This window comes from Zonotrichia albicollis, chromosome 10, assembly GCF_047830755.1.
Source record: "Zonotrichia albicollis isolate bZonAlb1 chromosome 10, bZonAlb1.hap1, whole genome shotgun sequence".
NCBI classification, from domain to species: Eukaryota; Metazoa; Chordata; class Aves; order Passeriformes; family Passerellidae; genus Zonotrichia; species Zonotrichia albicollis.
The window spans coordinates 23126945-23144387 of NC_133828.1; the positions used below are offsets into that span (position 1 = coordinate 23126945).

General features: G+C 38.6%; 1 protein-coding gene across 1 annotated transcript in view; it reads right to left on the reverse strand.

Annotated features, from left to right (window-relative positions):
- Window positions 1-17443, reverse strand: part of ITGA4 (integrin subunit alpha 4) — a 35597-nt gene that overhangs the window by 17086 nt on the left and 1068 nt on the right. Inside the window, exons 3-14 of the mRNA XM_074548358.1 lie at window positions 11606-11712; window positions 11386-11515; window positions 10060-10127; window positions 9283-9412; window positions 5797-5882; window positions 5410-5469; window positions 5179-5316; window positions 4411-4522; window positions 2772-2866; window positions 2366-2456; window positions 1001-1046; window positions 473-627 (exon numbers count right to left, since the gene is read on the reverse strand). Of these exons, the coding sequence (XP_074404459.1) occupies window positions 473-627; window positions 1001-1046; window positions 2366-2456; window positions 2772-2866; window positions 4411-4522; window positions 5179-5316; window positions 5410-5469; window positions 5797-5882; window positions 9283-9412; window positions 10060-10127; window positions 11386-11515; window positions 11606-11712 (1218 nt within the window). The remainder of the gene's footprint in view (window positions 1-472; window positions 628-1000; window positions 1047-2365; window positions 2457-2771; window positions 2867-4410; window positions 4523-5178; window positions 5317-5409; window positions 5470-5796; window positions 5883-9282; window positions 9413-10059; window positions 10128-11385; window positions 11516-11605; window positions 11713-17443) is intronic.

The following is a 17443-nucleotide window of genomic DNA, read 5'->3' on the forward strand; positions in this document are numbered from 1 at the left end:
AAAGCAAAATATGTATTATATAAAACACAATACAAGATTTATTTTTCAGTAATTTTGGTAGGATTCCTTCTCTTTCAAAAAGTGCCCCACAATACGATCAGCTGCTTGAGCTGGTTTGTGAAGGAATGCTTTCTCTCTATTGCTAAGTGGAAGGCAGCATCCTCCAGCAATCCCATCTGGTTTGGTCCCTGCCTGAGATTGCTGTTAGAAGACATCTAAATATCGCCCTTTTAATGCTGCTGTCTCTCCAAGCAGCAGTTCTAGCAGGGATGTGCTCTAATTCCAAATTGAACAGAAGTGCAGTGGCCTGACGTTATAGGGTAATCATGACATAAAAAAGGTATCCATGTTTTCAGCTTTTCATTTTATACTGAAGTCAGATTAATGCTCTACTGAATACCAGAAGCATTATTCTGCAAATAGGTGCATTTGAAATCAGTACATATAGGGGATTCTTTTTCCAGTAGCTTACCAATATAACCAGGTACCTCCCGTCCTCTGTAGGCAAAGCATATCTTCAAATTCATACAAGTGGCAGGCTGCTCATTTTCCATGCAGTCCAAATTAGTTCGATTTATTGAATTAGAATGCTTCAAAGAAGCTTCAACAATTATCACTGGCTTTGTTCTAAGAATAGAAAAGAGTAACACAAATAATGTTCAGCTATACCTTACAGAATTTCTGCAAAAACTAATCATCCCTGACAACTTATTTTTATATTTTAGAATTATAATTTTAAAGTTATCTGCATTTTTCAGATAGTTTCAAACAGTTGTATGCAAATTATTTTTACTTCAAAAAGTTACAGAATGATATTTTCATCTTTTCAATGTGTTTACTTAAATTTTTCACTTGTAGAGCCTTCTAGAGCCTAATGAGTGAAGTTGAAGATATCAAGAATATAATGAGTTAAATTAAATTACTGAGTTTTAATAAATTCCACTAAAAAACAGAGTTAAACTGTATGGTCTTCAAAAGTATTGAAACACAGCAATCTCACCTCAACACCACAGCAGAATCAGAGAAATATGCACCAACTGCTACATCTGCACAAAAAGAATGTATCAATAACCATAATTTGTCAAGAGGAATTACTTCTTAGGTACAAGCATTTTATACCATATTCACCTTTTGGTGAATATTAAGACACCATTTGCCCTTTATTTACTAGAAGGGATAGACTAGTATTTAAAGACAGCTCCTCAAATACTTGTGCACTGTCCATAAATGCTGCATGCTAATTTGATGGACTTCCAGATATTGATAATGTGATTATTTGATTTCTATTTCACATTTAAATGGTTGATACTGAAGGACAACTCCGCTAAATAGGAGATACTTGCTTTCTTCTCCATCCAGATATTCAATATTGCTATACATGCACATACATACTGATTTTAATACATAGAATTGATTTGCTTATGTCTATTATATGTATGAAATTGTACATAGAGAGAAATAATAGTATTTCCTTTATTCCAAATGAACTGAACTCTATTCATGCAAGAGGGAAAGAAATACAGACAGTTTATATACCTCCCAAATCAGGTAGCAAAAGTGAATTGTCAGTTGACTAAATGATATAAAGGACTGAGGATGTGACTGCCAGAGTGGTAACCAACAGCTGACCTGTGAGCAGACTACTTGTAACCTGTCCTTTAGGCCAGCATAACAAATTAACCTGGAAAATGTTTCTGTGGACAGAGCCAGAACACACAACAGGGTAACTTTGTGCTTTTGCACCCCCAAGAGCAGGACAGACATACCTGACCTGACCTAACCTAAGACTTATCTGCAAAAGATCTGAGTGTTTTGATGATGTGTATAAAGCAATCAATATATTCTTGGCACCAAGTTAGCACTACTTTGTCATGGCCACAAGAACTCCACAAGGGTTTTAGCTCAATGCCATGAGCCCTAAGTGAAGTATTGTTCACTCAGACTGAGAGTCAAGGAGCCCATGACTCCTGTCAGAATCCAGACTCTGGGAATGCCAGCAATATATTCAGGTTAGCACACTAGTCTGGACAACAAACATGCTTCCAGTGCCCAAAGCACCTCATTGTGACATTTGTAAATGAGATGTCTGCTTTAAAGATATAAATCACATTTCTCTTCCCCTTGTGCACTATGATCTCACTCTTACATTGTTCTTAGTCCTTAAATAATAGTTAGGTGACCGTGAAACCTGACTGCCTGGCCTCAGCTTTACCTCTTCTTTTTTCTTCCCAAAATATGAGATGTGACATGTCATCTCAATAACAGATTCTGCTTCTGATAAAAGTATCAAGTAGGACAGTAGGGTTGTTCCCTATGAATTTCTATTATTTTAAATATTAAAAGTAAACAAAATTACTTCATTTACCTTGATAACCATTGTTATCTACATCAATGCCACTTGATATGGATTGTCCAAACATGCTTAAAGAATTACTCACTTCTTTTCCTTGTATTCTCTGAGGACAAAAATACAAAAGAGAAAATTATTCTTGGAAAGCTAATCTCTGAGTTACAATTTCCAGCGAAAAATGTTAGCAGAACAATCCTGATGGTGAACTTAAATCCCATAAACCTTTTTTAAAGCTCCCAAAACAATTTTGTTTTCTTTTACAGGTTATATTATGACTGGAAATCACAGACCATGTAAAAATTTTCTGAAGTCTTTTAATATACTTCAGATGGTCAGACTGTTAAATGAAGGAAAAACCCTCTCAGATTTAAATAAACTTGGGGTTTTTCTGGATTGGGTATTTTGCATTGGAAAAGCATACCTGTGAAAATGTTGGTGTTATTCCATCTTTCCTGCCATTGTATATATAAATAGCCCCTTTTAGATTATCTTCGTGTGGAGCCCCAATTGCCACATCTGTGAAAAAACATTTCAGCAATGATCATGGACTAGGAAATATGACCACTGAGCAGCTGAAGAAATGCAAATCTTGATGCATGCAATGCCAGATCAGATTTACTTGCCTGGATTCAAAGGCAGTTGTGAACACAGATATAAAGCAAACAAAAACAATACAGACCAGCTCAGTAATCTGATTCTACCTTAATTACTGTGTGTGAAAAGCAACAATCAAATACTGCCATTTTGTTAAAGACACAGTCTATTTCTAGCAATACTAATTTTGACCCTTAAGAGGTTAAAAGGTTACCATGAAAGAAGGCAAAATGATCATGATCTTTAAAAAAAGAGGAAAAAACAAGCTTTATATTTATGGAACAGTGATGATTTTCCTGCTCTTCCCACATGGATTAAGTCACTGAAACACAAGTACTCTTATTACAGCGCCCAAAATAAACCATTTATTTTTCTATGAAGTGTTCATAACAGTTAATAATAAGCTTGGAAAGGCATTTAACAAGGAAATGAAGGTACAAAGGGATATTGCTACAAAGGGATGTGTTTTATGCCTAGATGACCTAATCCCAGAGGGGTATGGCAATTTGTAACAAACTGAATGAACGTACCTACTCACCAATCCACCCTCAACAGCCCTTACCAAAAACTCCCATGGTTCAAATAGCCAGAGGCTGTTTACCAGGGAGGGATGGGCAGATTATGTACACCATCTTGAAAGTCACTGTTAATAACTGGGAACTTGCACTTACAAATAAGCAAAAACTGAACTATCTGCAAATCAGAAATACTTTAGGCTGCACTGAACCAAAATCACAAAAAACCCAAACCTTTGACTGTTTGGTTTTACAGAGCAATTCTCTCATTGAATCCACATTGACTGAGTCCATACTGTGGTGACTAAACCACATAAAGCACATTATACATCTCTCTACTAGTGAGATGAAAATGGGACAGTCAAGTTGTACCTGTTAAAATTACACACACATTCCTGAGGTCAGATTCTACACCACCACCCACATCACTATCTTTACAGGGCTGATACTGATGGTTTAGTTCATTGAAGGAGTTGGCTCTGCTCTGTTTTTTAATTATTACAGAAAAATGCTTTATATTACCCAATTTCTCTTTAGATTTTGCTTCCAGCCTTTTTCTTACAGCAGTCTCCCAACATGAAGGTTGCTTTCAATATCCCCATGTATTTAGTACTTAGTGGGGACAAAGAAGCAGTTTTGTTTATGATTGTTACAAAATTGCCAAATTGCTCCCCAACCTTCATCTCAGATATTTAAAACATGCTTAGTGATTCCATTTGAGTTACAGAAGGTACAGATTATGCTATCACTTTATGCTCATGCTCTTTATTAGACAAAACCTGGTGCCTTGGTATTAACCATCAATGACTGTGAAGCAGCTGTATTTCCAGTCTGGAAAGAAAAGTCGAATCCCAAACCAAAAGAATTCTTAATTCCATAATCCTCCTGTTTATCATGGCATTCCACTGATCACAGAGAATGAAACCCACCAGGTTTTCTTTGTATTCTTACCTTCAAAGCCATCATTGTCTATGTCTCCTAGATTGGCTATGGACTCTCCAAACCTTGCTGCATACGAGTCACTCCCACTGAGCTCTATGTTCAGCTCTACCATCTTTGCTTCCTGAAGGAAAACAGAGTCAATGGCACATGAATGGAATATTACTCAAAATGTTAAAACTGCCTTGGATACCAATATATAACCCCACCAAACTTATTGATGTAGAAGCAAGCATTTTCAGATACATTTTATGGTATTTAGTGTAAGAACAGTAAAGTGACTACACTTCCACTTCTGAACCTTAGAAAGAATGAAAAGAAGCCCATTCTAATGCATGATCTGTCCAGCCATGTCAATTGCAAAACAGGAGTACCAGTCTGTTTCCTGACTGGTACCAGTAACTGCATGCAAATGTTTCAGTCCTTGTTTGTTTCTGAAGGGCCGGGTAGGTTGCTCTTCAGCTGGCAGCTCAGTGGGAAGCACAGCAGTGGAGGAGAGCTTGGAAAGGGGCTGCAGGGGCAGGCTGGCACCACCTACAGCTCCTAGGAAACGAACCCAGTCTGTGTGCAGCTCCAGCCCTGGTGGGAGTAACTGTGCCACAGCTGACACTGCAGCCTTTGGGGGTGTGCTGTGCACTCCTGCTGGGGCAGTCATCACAGCCCTAATGCTGCCTTTTCCATATCTGGAAATATGGAATAAGAAGAGAGGAAAACTCTTCCTCTTAGCCTGTTAAACCAGAATGGCTGTGTTGCCGTGTGTTTTTAAGAGAAAATACTTACAGAACCTGAATTAATATAGACATAAACTCTTCCCTCTTCTCTGATGGTACTTTCCATTGGAGCACCAACCAGTAAGTCTGAGTAGCCATCTGAATTCAGGTCCACAGCACAAACTGCAGCTCCAAAGTAAGAACCAAGCTGTGTGCAGACAAGAAATCATCATTATTTTTGCATTTTGATGAAGATGCGCTAGAAGTTATGAGGTGCAGAAAAGCAATAGGACAGATTTACCTTTTTGCCCTTGAGTTCAAAGAGAATATTTATTTGCCTCTCCTTGCTAAAAATATATGCCTAAAAGGAAAAGAAAACACAAGCAAAATTCAGCAAACTGTAATCTGGAACACTTCCCAGTGCTTTCTCTACAGCATGTGCTAGAGAATCAGCACAGCAATGCTCAGTATCACAAATTACAGCTACCTCCTGCCTCCTACCTGCATCTTTCCTCAACACCACAGTTTACATCGGTGTTATCCAGACTGCCAACCCTAATTCCTTACTCAGCTTTCCCCCATGAAAAGTCACATCTGATACTTGTCTTTAATATATTAATCTATATTGGAAGATCATAGTATTTTTGGGGTTATAGTCATTAAGCCAATATTATAGACAATTCCTTACTTTACCAGTCTGCTCCTGTTGGGGAGCCCCTCCAATTAATTCTATACTGGATGGTGTCAGAAAATGTCCAGCTCCAACAGAATATCCTGCAAATCAGAAATGCACTATTCAATACTGGGAATGCTATGTAACAAAGAAAGAATAGGAGCATGCCTTATAAAAGCTGTCAACACCATAAATTATCATGAGTCTGACATTCAGACCTCATGTAAGTCAGCAATGAAAACAGAATAGAAAGTTTTTGAAATATAAGTAAAAGGTCACTACAGACAGTAAGTTCCATCAAGCACGAAAAAGTGTCAGAAACACTCATTTCTTCCCAAGAACTCAATCATCTGCCATACTTCAAAAATTTATTTATAAAATAAATTGCAAACACCTTCTGTTAATGCATATTCTGCAATTGTTCAGTAAGTTCACACTATTAGTACAAATAAAAATTATCCAAGTAGATGCACTGGAATGTGGAAATAATAGATTCAATTGTTACTCTGACTATCATAACTGGATTTAAGAAAAATTAAATGTAGTGCTACTTCTGTGTGCACATACACACATAAAGCACTATGGACACACACATGAAAATGTCAGGAACAAACTGCAAAAGCCTTATTATGCAGTAAGAAGCCATTACGTCAGCTTTAGTAAATAAGTCTACATTACAAAGCATTTCTGTATGTGGAGAGAGATTATAAACAGGACCATGTTTTGGTGCAGACATCCAGACAAAGAACTGCAAAATAAAGGCTAACACCTTAACCTGTAGCTGCACAAGTCATCCTTTCTCTTTCCAGAGTACATCACAACTCAGAATACAGGACAGATAACATATTCCACTACTCTTGCATTTACTGAATGACTGCTGATGTTCCCAGAATGCAGAGGAAATGGAAAAATCGTCTTAGATAGATGAGAACAAGCTTTGAATCTTTTGTCAGTGAACACAATTGCCTAGAATTCAAGTTCTCATTAAGCCACCTTTTTCTTTTCATATTTTAATCTAAAAGATATGAACAGAGCAATTTATCATTTGAAGGTCAACATTTAGCTTTTATTTACTCAACAAAAAATTAAGGATGAACCTTAATTTACCTCCTCTGACATTTACTTTCTAGTTATTTTTGTTTTGCCAAAGTGCAAACATTATTAATTCTTAAGGACTTAAAAAAAAAAGCCAAACATACACAAGAATTACAGTAATTACATAGTTCTCATTTTTCATTAATGGTATTAAAATGTTTGGCAGGGAAAAGAGAAATTACATAACTGACCCTTTAAAGGCATAGAGAAATGAAAGTTTATTTCCAACGCCATAATTTTCTCCTTTTTACCATGACTACAGTTTTTCAGTTTTCTGAAATGTTACTTGCCCTTCTCAGATTTCTCAAAGAAACTGTCTTCTACTTTATGATTTCTTTACGGCAGTTTAAGTGCCTAAGGTTACTTTTTCATCAGGGCCAGCTGAATTGAAAGGCTGAATAACTTTGAAAATTCCTTTTATAGAAGTCAGCTACCCGTCTCCAAGAGATTCTCAAGTAGTCAAGAAAATATTGCCTGGTGTTACGTATTACAAATATCTAATTTCCTTCCTTCTTTCAGTTGTCTGGTACACGAACACCCTTGTTTCTTCCAACTTATGGAAAACGCTACAATACTACTGCACTTCCTGTAGTCTCTAGGTTCTTAATTATTATTCTTTATTTATGTTTTTCATTAAACTGTTAAAGATGCCAATGTCTTCATCCCTATGAGTGCAAGAATAGAGTAAGTAGATAATGCTATCTCCTTACATGCTTGAATTAAACTCTGGTCACAATATACTTCCACCATTTGGTAGGGATAATTTCATTCATTACTTAAGGGAGCAATAAACTCAGACTTCTAAAAAATTAATTTGGTAACAGAATTAACCCTGAACAGATTTTTGTCTTCAATAATTATAAAGATGGCACAGATGCTGAGGGAGGAAGGAAGGTACCTTTAAACCTTTTCAACCACACTATGGGGCCTCAACTCCAATATGAGGGAAAGGAGCAGAGGTTAAAGTAGCATGAAACTGCAAAATTCCAGGTTTATCACAGCTGTTACTGTACAGACATACAGATGAGTTAATGGTGCTCTTCTTCACCTTCCTGTAGAAAGGCAAGTTCAGAAGACATATGGCTCTGCTGAGCCAACATGCACCAGATCACTAGAGTGAAGCAAACTCCAGCTGACTTCAGGTCCTGGATGGCCAAGGCAACTAAGAAAGATCACATTTGTGTGGAAGGGCCTTCCCTAACCTCTCCTCAACACAGTCCTTATGCAGGGTTTTACCCATTTGCCTGGATCTGGCTTCTGGCTGTCAATGATTTGACTCATTCAGAAATTCTCATTCTTATACTTTCAGAAGCAGAAATCTGGAATGAATTTATTTTCCCTAAGCAGGTGCAGTACTTTTCCTGCTGATTACTATTGGAAAACTGGAGCTTTCCACTCTCCGAAGCTCTTCTTTTGTCCTGTGAAAGGTTCGAAGTTCTACTGGCTGACCCTAGGCATCTGCGTGTCTGATCCCCCTTCACCAGTCAGTCTCTCTTCTGCTTGACTTTCCCACAGAGTCCCTGTGGCCTTTGCAGGCCCAGAACTGAATTCTGAAGTCTTAGTTTCACTGTGTTTCACAATAGCTATTTCATAACATATGCCAACTTCCTATTGTCAGAGGAGTGGAATCAGAAACAGAAAATATTTATCCACGTGAACCGGAACTTCGAATGGGAAAATGCAAAACCCAATGGTCACAAGCAAAAATTTTCTTGCTTAGGAATTCAGGAAGGACAGATGAGCTTTTCTCAGTGCAGTGAGAACTCTGAAGCTGCTGCTGTTTTTTTGGCATAAATCTTTCCAAACTGTAGCACTAAATTCAGCTGGTTACTTGGATATAGGCACATGAGTAGAACTTCATGGCCTTGGTTACAGACATTCATAAATGAGGGTTGCCTTCTCACATATCCAGACTAAAATATGTTTGGAATAAAAAAGAAAAAAAAAACCAACATTGGAGGAAAGTTTGTTTCTAAAGGTCACAGCATAGTTCCCCTTATTGACAATACAATTAAGACTTCCCTGCAGCTTTCACTGTAAAAATATTTTCATATTTCTGTTAAATGTGAAACCACTGTCTTTTTCCGTGAAAGTTCGTGGCAGCATTGCAGACTTGAGTAAAATGAAAACCATTGCTAATCAGAAGCATTCCTACCTCCTAAATCAAGAAATGGTTAAAAGTCAGTGGAGAGATGGTAAGAATAGAAATCCACTGTTTGAGAAGCTTCCTCATAAAAAGAACAGAGAGGAAGCCTTATAACTGAGTAATACTTCACAAAATTAAAAATCATCTGTAGAACTGTTGCTTCTGGGGTTAATAGTGAAAACACTCAACAACACTGTGCACTCCCCCCAAGACCAGCTATTTAGCTTATATTTTAGTAAAGTGTTAAATCCTTTAAGTACCTAAATAACTGCCAGATTTCACTTGGTTACTGGAATCTGAGTAATAGTGGATTGTATTTGTAGTTCTGTTGAATACAAACACAGAACCAGTCCAATAGAATGATCCAGGCGCTCCCATTATAATTAAGTCCTAAAAGAAAAGCAAAACAAATCCATGTAATTCACACTGAAATATTCATGAAAATAAGCAAAACAAGTAAAATGCTCTTGTTTAGATCTCCTATGAATTCTATGAAATGCTACTGGAGATGCATCTGGCTCAGGAGTGGCATTTACTACTAAATTACAGATAATATTTTCCAGACTTTGTAAAAATACCATTTTTAAAAGCTTTAAATTGTAACAACAAAATACAGCAATTCAGGATAATCTCAAATGAGCTTTTTAGAAATTACAATCTTAGGGTGGAATGAAGATTAAATAATAGAGAGTATTACTCTGTAAAGCAAGAAGGCAAGCATTATAAATGTTACATCAAACATATTAAAGAGAATAATAAAATTTCATCCTCTGCTATATCCATGCCCTTTTTCCAGATGAAAAATAACTTTGGTTTTAGTAAGGTGTAAAAGTATTCTTGGGATTAAAAACTAAAGCCTTACTTGGGAATTACCATGCAAGTCAGAGCAAGATTTAATTAAAAATAAATTAAAAAGTGATTTTTCCCTCCCACAATAAAATATAGCATTGATGTTTGCATTTACACATCCCCTTTTAGACATTATACATAAAAGTAAGTATATAAACAGAGAGACTTCTGGTATCTTTAATACACACCTCAATGTAAAAACTGGATATTCCAGCCTGACATGACCCAAGGCTTTCTCCATACTTTCGTGCATGATCTGGGAATGGGCAAGAAATATTCAAAAGGATGAGAAGCAAGTACTTCCAGAGTTTTGTCACCAGGCTTTCAACAGAAGTTCAGACAACTTATGAAAAAACAAACAAACACCTCCGCAAAAAGTTGGTTTTCAGTTCCGCAATAAAACTAAAACCACTGGTTTCTACTAGATAGCCTTTAGGTGCATTATGCTATTGTAACAAACTTAAAACACTGTGTATCACTTGATCACACCTGCCTTTGAAATACTGACTTAAAAGGCTATACTTTTAAAATTGTTCCATGAATGAAACAGACAAATAGTTTGAGCACCACGTCTGGATACTCTTCCACTCTGTACTTCAGGCATACTCTGACAGGCTTGATTGAACATGCCCTGTGCTGCACTGGTGTCATGAGGGGTTTGTGTTATGGCAGTCTCAGATATCCTGCTTTCATCCCAGCTCTGCTTTCCTGCAATTCTTTGCTGACTGCCTGCCATCAGGGTTCCCTTCATTCCATACACAGATTTGTACACTTAAAGTATCCAAAGATAAAAAAACACATGATTTCACTACCCCTTGTAAGAGTCTCCAAAGCCAGCAGTGGGACATTTGATGGCACTACTCTGCACAGGAAGATCACTTTGTCAGCTGATCCTTGCATTGGCAAGGCACAGGGCACGGGACTGTTCTCCTGGGTGGATGGTAGATAACAATGGGAAAGCATGGATGGAATCATTTGGTAGATTCTGGTCTTGCCTCTTATTCTGCTGCTGAAGTTCTCCAAGGAAGAACCCCTGAAGGTCTCATGCCACAGCAGCAGCCTTGGCAGAAGACAAGTAAGGGACAAGGACATGCACTGTGAGAGGCACTGCAGCACCTTTGCAGCAAAGGCTAAGGAGCAGGTGGTAACAATCACTTGCAGGTATTTCTGCTGCTCTGCTGTGCGACTCCCCAGAGCAATGACAAGAGTAAAGGAAGGAAGGATGTCCTCTACTGGCCTGGTTTTGAAAAGCACACATCCTTCAGCAATGCAGTCTGGGAAAAAACTACTCTGATGCCCTGTTCCAATTTTTTTTTTTGCCTTTTGAAAGCAGGTTTTCTTTGAAGTGATAAACATCTTTACATCACAAACTGGGCTCATATCATCAGCACTCAGCCTCCAAGCCTTTGGCTGCAGAAAACCTTCTCATAACAACACAGGCTTTTCACAAACTCTGCACCATTCAATTGCATATCTCACCCTTCCCTACAAAAGGACTCAAGCCTTTTGCTTACCTATATGGCATGGGCATATTCTTTTGCTCATGTCAGTGCGGAAATCAGGAGGGATGGCAAAACAAACGCCCTGTGGCAGTTTGTGCTCAACTTTGACGTAAAACACATTTTTCCATCTATGTCCACAAGCCTATGGATATAAAACAAACACAGCATTTGACATGGAAGCCCAAGAAAGCTGGCTGCAGTCTGACAAACAGGCCCAGTGGTTAATACATACAACGATAGATCCGTCCTCCTTTGGTTGCCTCGACAAGCTGACACCCAGCCACTGATTATCCCGCTCTTCCACACACGTCTTCCCACAGTAGTCGCCACTGGGATGGCCTAGGAGACAAAGACCAGGGCTCTGAACAGAGGGACAAGGTGAAGAACAATGTGGTGGGTAACAGAAGAATCCAAGAACTCTGAGGGGACAGTGCAGCAATTTGGATATGGTGGCTCTGACCTCAGTCTCACACAGGTCACACAGACTTTTTACTTTCTTTTTGAGCAAAGTTATGATTGTGGGTAGTCAAAGGGAACATCCTGGCTCTGAATGTGATAGGCTGGCAGTGAGGATGGGCTTTCCCATCATTACTCAGATAGAAAGTGACATTACACTCAATTCTGGTGAAGGGCTGTCCCTCTAAGTGCTCTTCAGCCTAAATGTTTGTAAGAAACACAAGTAATACCTGTGAGTGCCACCTAAACTGTGTGTCTACTGGTAGCAGACTTTAAAACAATCTCTACTGCAAATGGCTATCAAATAAAGGTTGTATAACTGCCACCTCTGTTGGGGATGGCACATCATTACCTATGCACATCCTGCATGCTTCTTTCACAGTTGCAATTATTCACTAGCAGCTCTTAGTGTTAGTTCTTAAGTAGAGTTATTTTTTAAAACCTTGAGAAAACACACTGAAATGTCTTCTAACTCTGCCCCGCAGCTCAAAAGGCCACAGTATTGCCAAGTTAGCAAACATCTGCTTTCCTCTGGAAAGCAGTAGCGAACCCCACAGTAAGGAGAAGCTACATGTTTATTCTAAGTTATATAAAGGAAGTTTTTAATTTTTAAGATGTTTGTATGAATAAGCATTAATCACATTGTTGAACTGGTATTTTCTATGCATCAGCATGATAGTTTATGAAAATAAGTTCTTATAAAATAAGGAAACACATTAGGTCATTTGAACAAACTCTTTTGCATAATTTTAAAAACTTTCTCAGATTGAATACAACTACAGGTGAACCCAAAATGTTTGAGGTTTAAGTGTTAGTTTAGTTACCCAGCAGAGGATGTCAGTACAGACCACAGAGTACTAATGCTGATGGGATATTGTTTGCACAGAAAAAAGCCCCATAAATCACACCCCACACCTTCTCACCCCTCACCCCACCAAAAAGCCTGCAAAAATTAACCCACCAAACAAAACACCTGTGCTGAGAGCAGAACTGGCATTTATTACTGTCCAATGCATTAGAGAGTTTAAATGAATACATAGATTATCCTATTGGCTAATGTCAGAGATGACACTTCCATGTACTGCATATACACTGCTTTTCAGAAACAAGTGTGGAATTTAGTTTTGGAACTGAATTATGCAATGGAAAACTTCTCACTACCTAAGGGAGACATTTCCATGGTTTACCTGAATTAAAAAGCAGATTTATCTGATTGAAATATCCTCAGAAAAGAAAATTCCATTACACTCCCATGTGTAAGAATTAGTCCTTCTTTAAACTGCACAAGGGACTTCTGGTAATTCCCTTCTAGCAATGAGTTCCATCCTCTTCTAATAATGACTTACCTGGGATTTGCTTTTATGTGGACTTACAGGAAACGGGAGAAGTAGAGAAGACCAGGGCAATAAATTGAGACCCCAAGAGACTGAGACTTTTTATCACTAAATCAAATAAAACCAGACAATGATGATGTGAGAGATGAGTAAGTTCAGCCTGTCTCAGTGCTTCCTTCCTGTGCCTCTTTCAGAGGTTTGTAACAAAAAGAAGCAGCACCATTCTTTGACACTCACTGGATTTCATTCCCCTTTTCCTTTGCTCCAGTATATGTTGATTCAGGGTTATTTTGGCCCTCTACTGAAATGCTGCCTTATGTTTCCTATCTTTCTCTGACTGGCAAGTATTCAACGACCTTGAAATTACAGACATCCGTGGGAGAGAGAAGCAAGAACTTGACATCCCAGACAGCCTGATGAGTCCCTGCTCAGGGTATGACATTATAAAAGCTTTATCAAATGAGAAAATGGAGCATTCTGCACAAGCAACAGAGCAGCACTGCAAAAGCTCAAGAGGACATGGCAGCTTGGTTGCCTCAGGGAAAAGGAGCACGTGCTGTCATAAAGTCACTGAGAAATAAGTAATTGCCCATGCCTGTGTACATTACACAGCTGGAAGACACACTTCTGCTGCAATCCCCTCTGAACACATCCATAGAAACAATGCAACTGCACACAAATATGGTCAGAACTTAAAAAGCCACTTCTGGTTTTGGCCTCAAGGATCATAATACAGATGTTTGCAATGTCATCTGAGAAACCAGTTTTATATAACTTGCTCCAGTGTTTTCCATGCCCAACAGCCTCTCATCACCCACTTTATCCTCCCATAACTCCTCTGGTTCATTGCTAACTGATGAAAATGAAGAAGTCTGCTGCAAAGGCAACAAGCTTCCTGATATCCTGCTCCTAGGTGTCAGGGCCTCAGAGTCTAGTTTTACTCACCCAGGAACTACTTTCTGTTTTCACAGATCTGATGTGGTTTATCCCTCTTATGTCCCTCAAATGACTTCAACCCAAAACATTTTAAATGATACCCATTTCCATCCTTCTGTAACAGACCTAGGTCCAGAAGATCACATGTTCCTTGGAATAGTATGGCTATTTGAAAGAGGTCACTTGCCAGGTACGAGCACTGCAAGCAACATAAAAAAACACACTACCAAAACTCAAGCTTATTGAAATCAAAGTTGAACAGACACAGCTCTTCTGCCTTTGGGGAAAACCATTAACTGTTCACTTTTCCATTGTAATGATTCAGCTGGGGGAGCTAGAGGGCAATTTGTTCACAGGTTAATTGCAGCAGAGACTTAAAGGAAGGGAGCAAGACTGAAACTGCAGGCAGAGCTTTCTGGCCTTACATTAAACAGTACGCAGTGAATTTACTGCATTCATCTGTAGCTAAAACTAATTTTTTCTTTAGACTGGACAGCAAATTGCACAAATTATTTCCTATATACTTAAGCCAGTAAATCACTATTTCAAATCTGACATCAGTGCTATTGAAGAATTTCTGTAACATTTTATATGTCCAAAATTCAATAGGTCAAAATGTATAGAAAACTTTGTGTAAATTCCTCTGCAATAATCTGTGACTACCCCAAGCTGACGTGGGCAAGGATTTGAAACTCAAGACTAGAAGATGGACACAGTGCCTCAATCTGAAGTACTGTATTTTGTACTTGAAGCTTCATAATCAAACAAGCCTCTGCATCTAACATAAGCCATTATTTAAAAATACTCCGAATACAAATAAATCTGCAGTCTAGAACACTTGACACCATAAACAGAAGTACTAGAACTCAAAAAGAGACTGAAAACTCTTCTATTCATCAATCAGAGAGAGATTTAAAAGTGTCAATGAGGGGCTAGGAAGAGGAAGCCTTACTAGTGTATCTCATTGCTCTTTTCAGCTCTTAAACCAGCCCAGGGCCTGTAACATCTTGAAGAACATTAAAATTCTTCAAAGTATGTCTGGATGAGTTATCCCAGATACTGTGATGACTGCAGTATAAGACTGCTCCCAGCAGACCTTTTGCTTCTGAGAAAGCAGATAGGGACTTGTGACACATAAAAATACAACAGCAGTTTTGTGTGATCAGAGGCTTCCTAATGGTTCATGAATCCTTCATTAATTAGTTACGGCAGTTTCAAGGCTACTTTAGCAAAAAGGAGTGACAAAGTATTTTAACATATTTAAATGTTAAAATGTGAAGTAATTCACATCCACTTATTACAGAATCCCAACATTTGGAAAGCCATTTCTATTGCCTGTTATCACCTCTACTTTTTTATGACTTATAATTAGAAACTAACCACGTCAAAGACGTTTTTACCAGAACAAAATGCAAATTCAACTATTTAAGAGCAAGACAGAAACATTTATTTCTTACTGTGCCTGTTCAGCAGCGCGACATATTGCCACACATTTTTCTAAGGAAATTCCCTATTCTATGAGATCAGAACCCAAACTCAAATGAGTTAGACAAAGATAATTAAGTTCAGCTTTGTAATTGCAAGTTTCCCTGCACATTTCTCTGACCTCAGATACTATGCCACTTCATTCACATCCCATATTGCACAGCTGCCTTTGGCTTCTTCATTGACCTCCATGACCTGTTTTACAATACAGCATTTCTTTTCAGCTTCTATTTAACTTCAGAAATACTACAGACAAACCTTAGTGATGCAAAGATGTCATCTTTGCAGTAATGAAAACCTAGTTTGCAAAAATGTGGCATAACTACATAACTGTTTTAAAAAGTATGTTGCATAACCTGCAGCCTTCAATTCTGCGAATAGAGGCCATGTTAAGCTGAGCCTTTGGAACTGCATAAACTTTCTCATATATCTGTTGCCTCATTTCACTTAGAATCCCTTAAGCTATTGAAGAAAAACCCATCATATTATTTCTTTGGAGATTTTGTTTCTACATTGGCTAAATGAGCAAAGTGAGAGGCATTGCAGATGTTTGTAGTTTTCAAAGAACCTGAAATTTTCAAGTCTTCCTTTCCTTCCCTCATACAGTAAAGGACTATTTTTACCACCAATCTAGGAACAGGGATTTATTGACTCTTAGTATATGTTATAAAGTCACTACTTTAGTTGGCCTCCTAGATTTTTTGCAAGCCTCCTAAAAATCAGACAGTCAGAAAAAAATAGGTCTTTGTTATGCATAGCTTTTTAATAGATATAGAATTGGAATGAAATTACTCAACAAAACCCCAAAATACTACTTGGGCTGGTATAAACTTAATTTCCATTCTTTCAAGCAGTTGCTACTGCTTGTTTTTTTCTTACAGGACTACCCGTAAAACACCACTGAAGTACCTTAGGTTTTTGTAACCCAGTTACAAATTGAAACTCTTATATAGATTTGTAGCAAAAAAACCACTAAAAACAAACTGACAGAAGGATAGAACCTGTCAGTTCTAAGTTTTATACACAGACATGTAGAGAAATAATTGTTTTAGTATTTTTTTGGTTACAGAATGCTGTCACCAAACAGAGCTCCGCCCTGACAGCCACCAGTTCATGGTGTGCCATTGCTTTCAAATATTTTGATAGCCCTTTTCCCGCGCTTCCCCGCGCTGGGTGGTGTGCTCATAACGGATGGGATACTCTGGGTCGGAGGGTGGCACAGTACAAGCTGCGGAAGATTCTCTCCATAGCACATGAATAGCGTCAACAGCACTATGCAAATGGGACAGGAAGAGAGCCCAAGGCAATTCACACATGTTCATGGCAGCCCAGTGCAGAGCCTTCCCCTTTTTAACAAGTATCAAGCGCTTGGAAGTTGAGTAAGTTCAGCCAGTTACATCTCCTAAGTATGGAGACCGTGGAGATAAAGAGAAGCAAAGTTAAATGCAGGACCCATAAATACCGATTCAGTCAAAAAGAACTTTGTTCGCCTGAAACTCCAATAAATCCGCAAGCAGGGGGAACCCATCAGCAAGACAGCTGTGGCTCAGAGTTACTTTAGGGTGGCTTTTACGAAGAGAAGGCTTTGCAGGGGAAAACATGATTTAGGCACATACTTCTACCCTCCCATCCCTGAGCTTAATGCATTCACCCACTGCCCTGAGAGCTGCAGCAGCTCTCCGCAGAGCAGGCTCACACCGAAACTCTCACGGGGCTTCTGACTCGGAGGCTGAAAGGTGCGAAACGGCTGTGGGAACATCTGTCACACCTAACTTCCCCAAATCAAGTTCTGGTCATGTCATCTCTCTTGATGCCGCCGCTACAGTCCTCAGGCATTAGCGCTGATCTCGCCCTTTGAC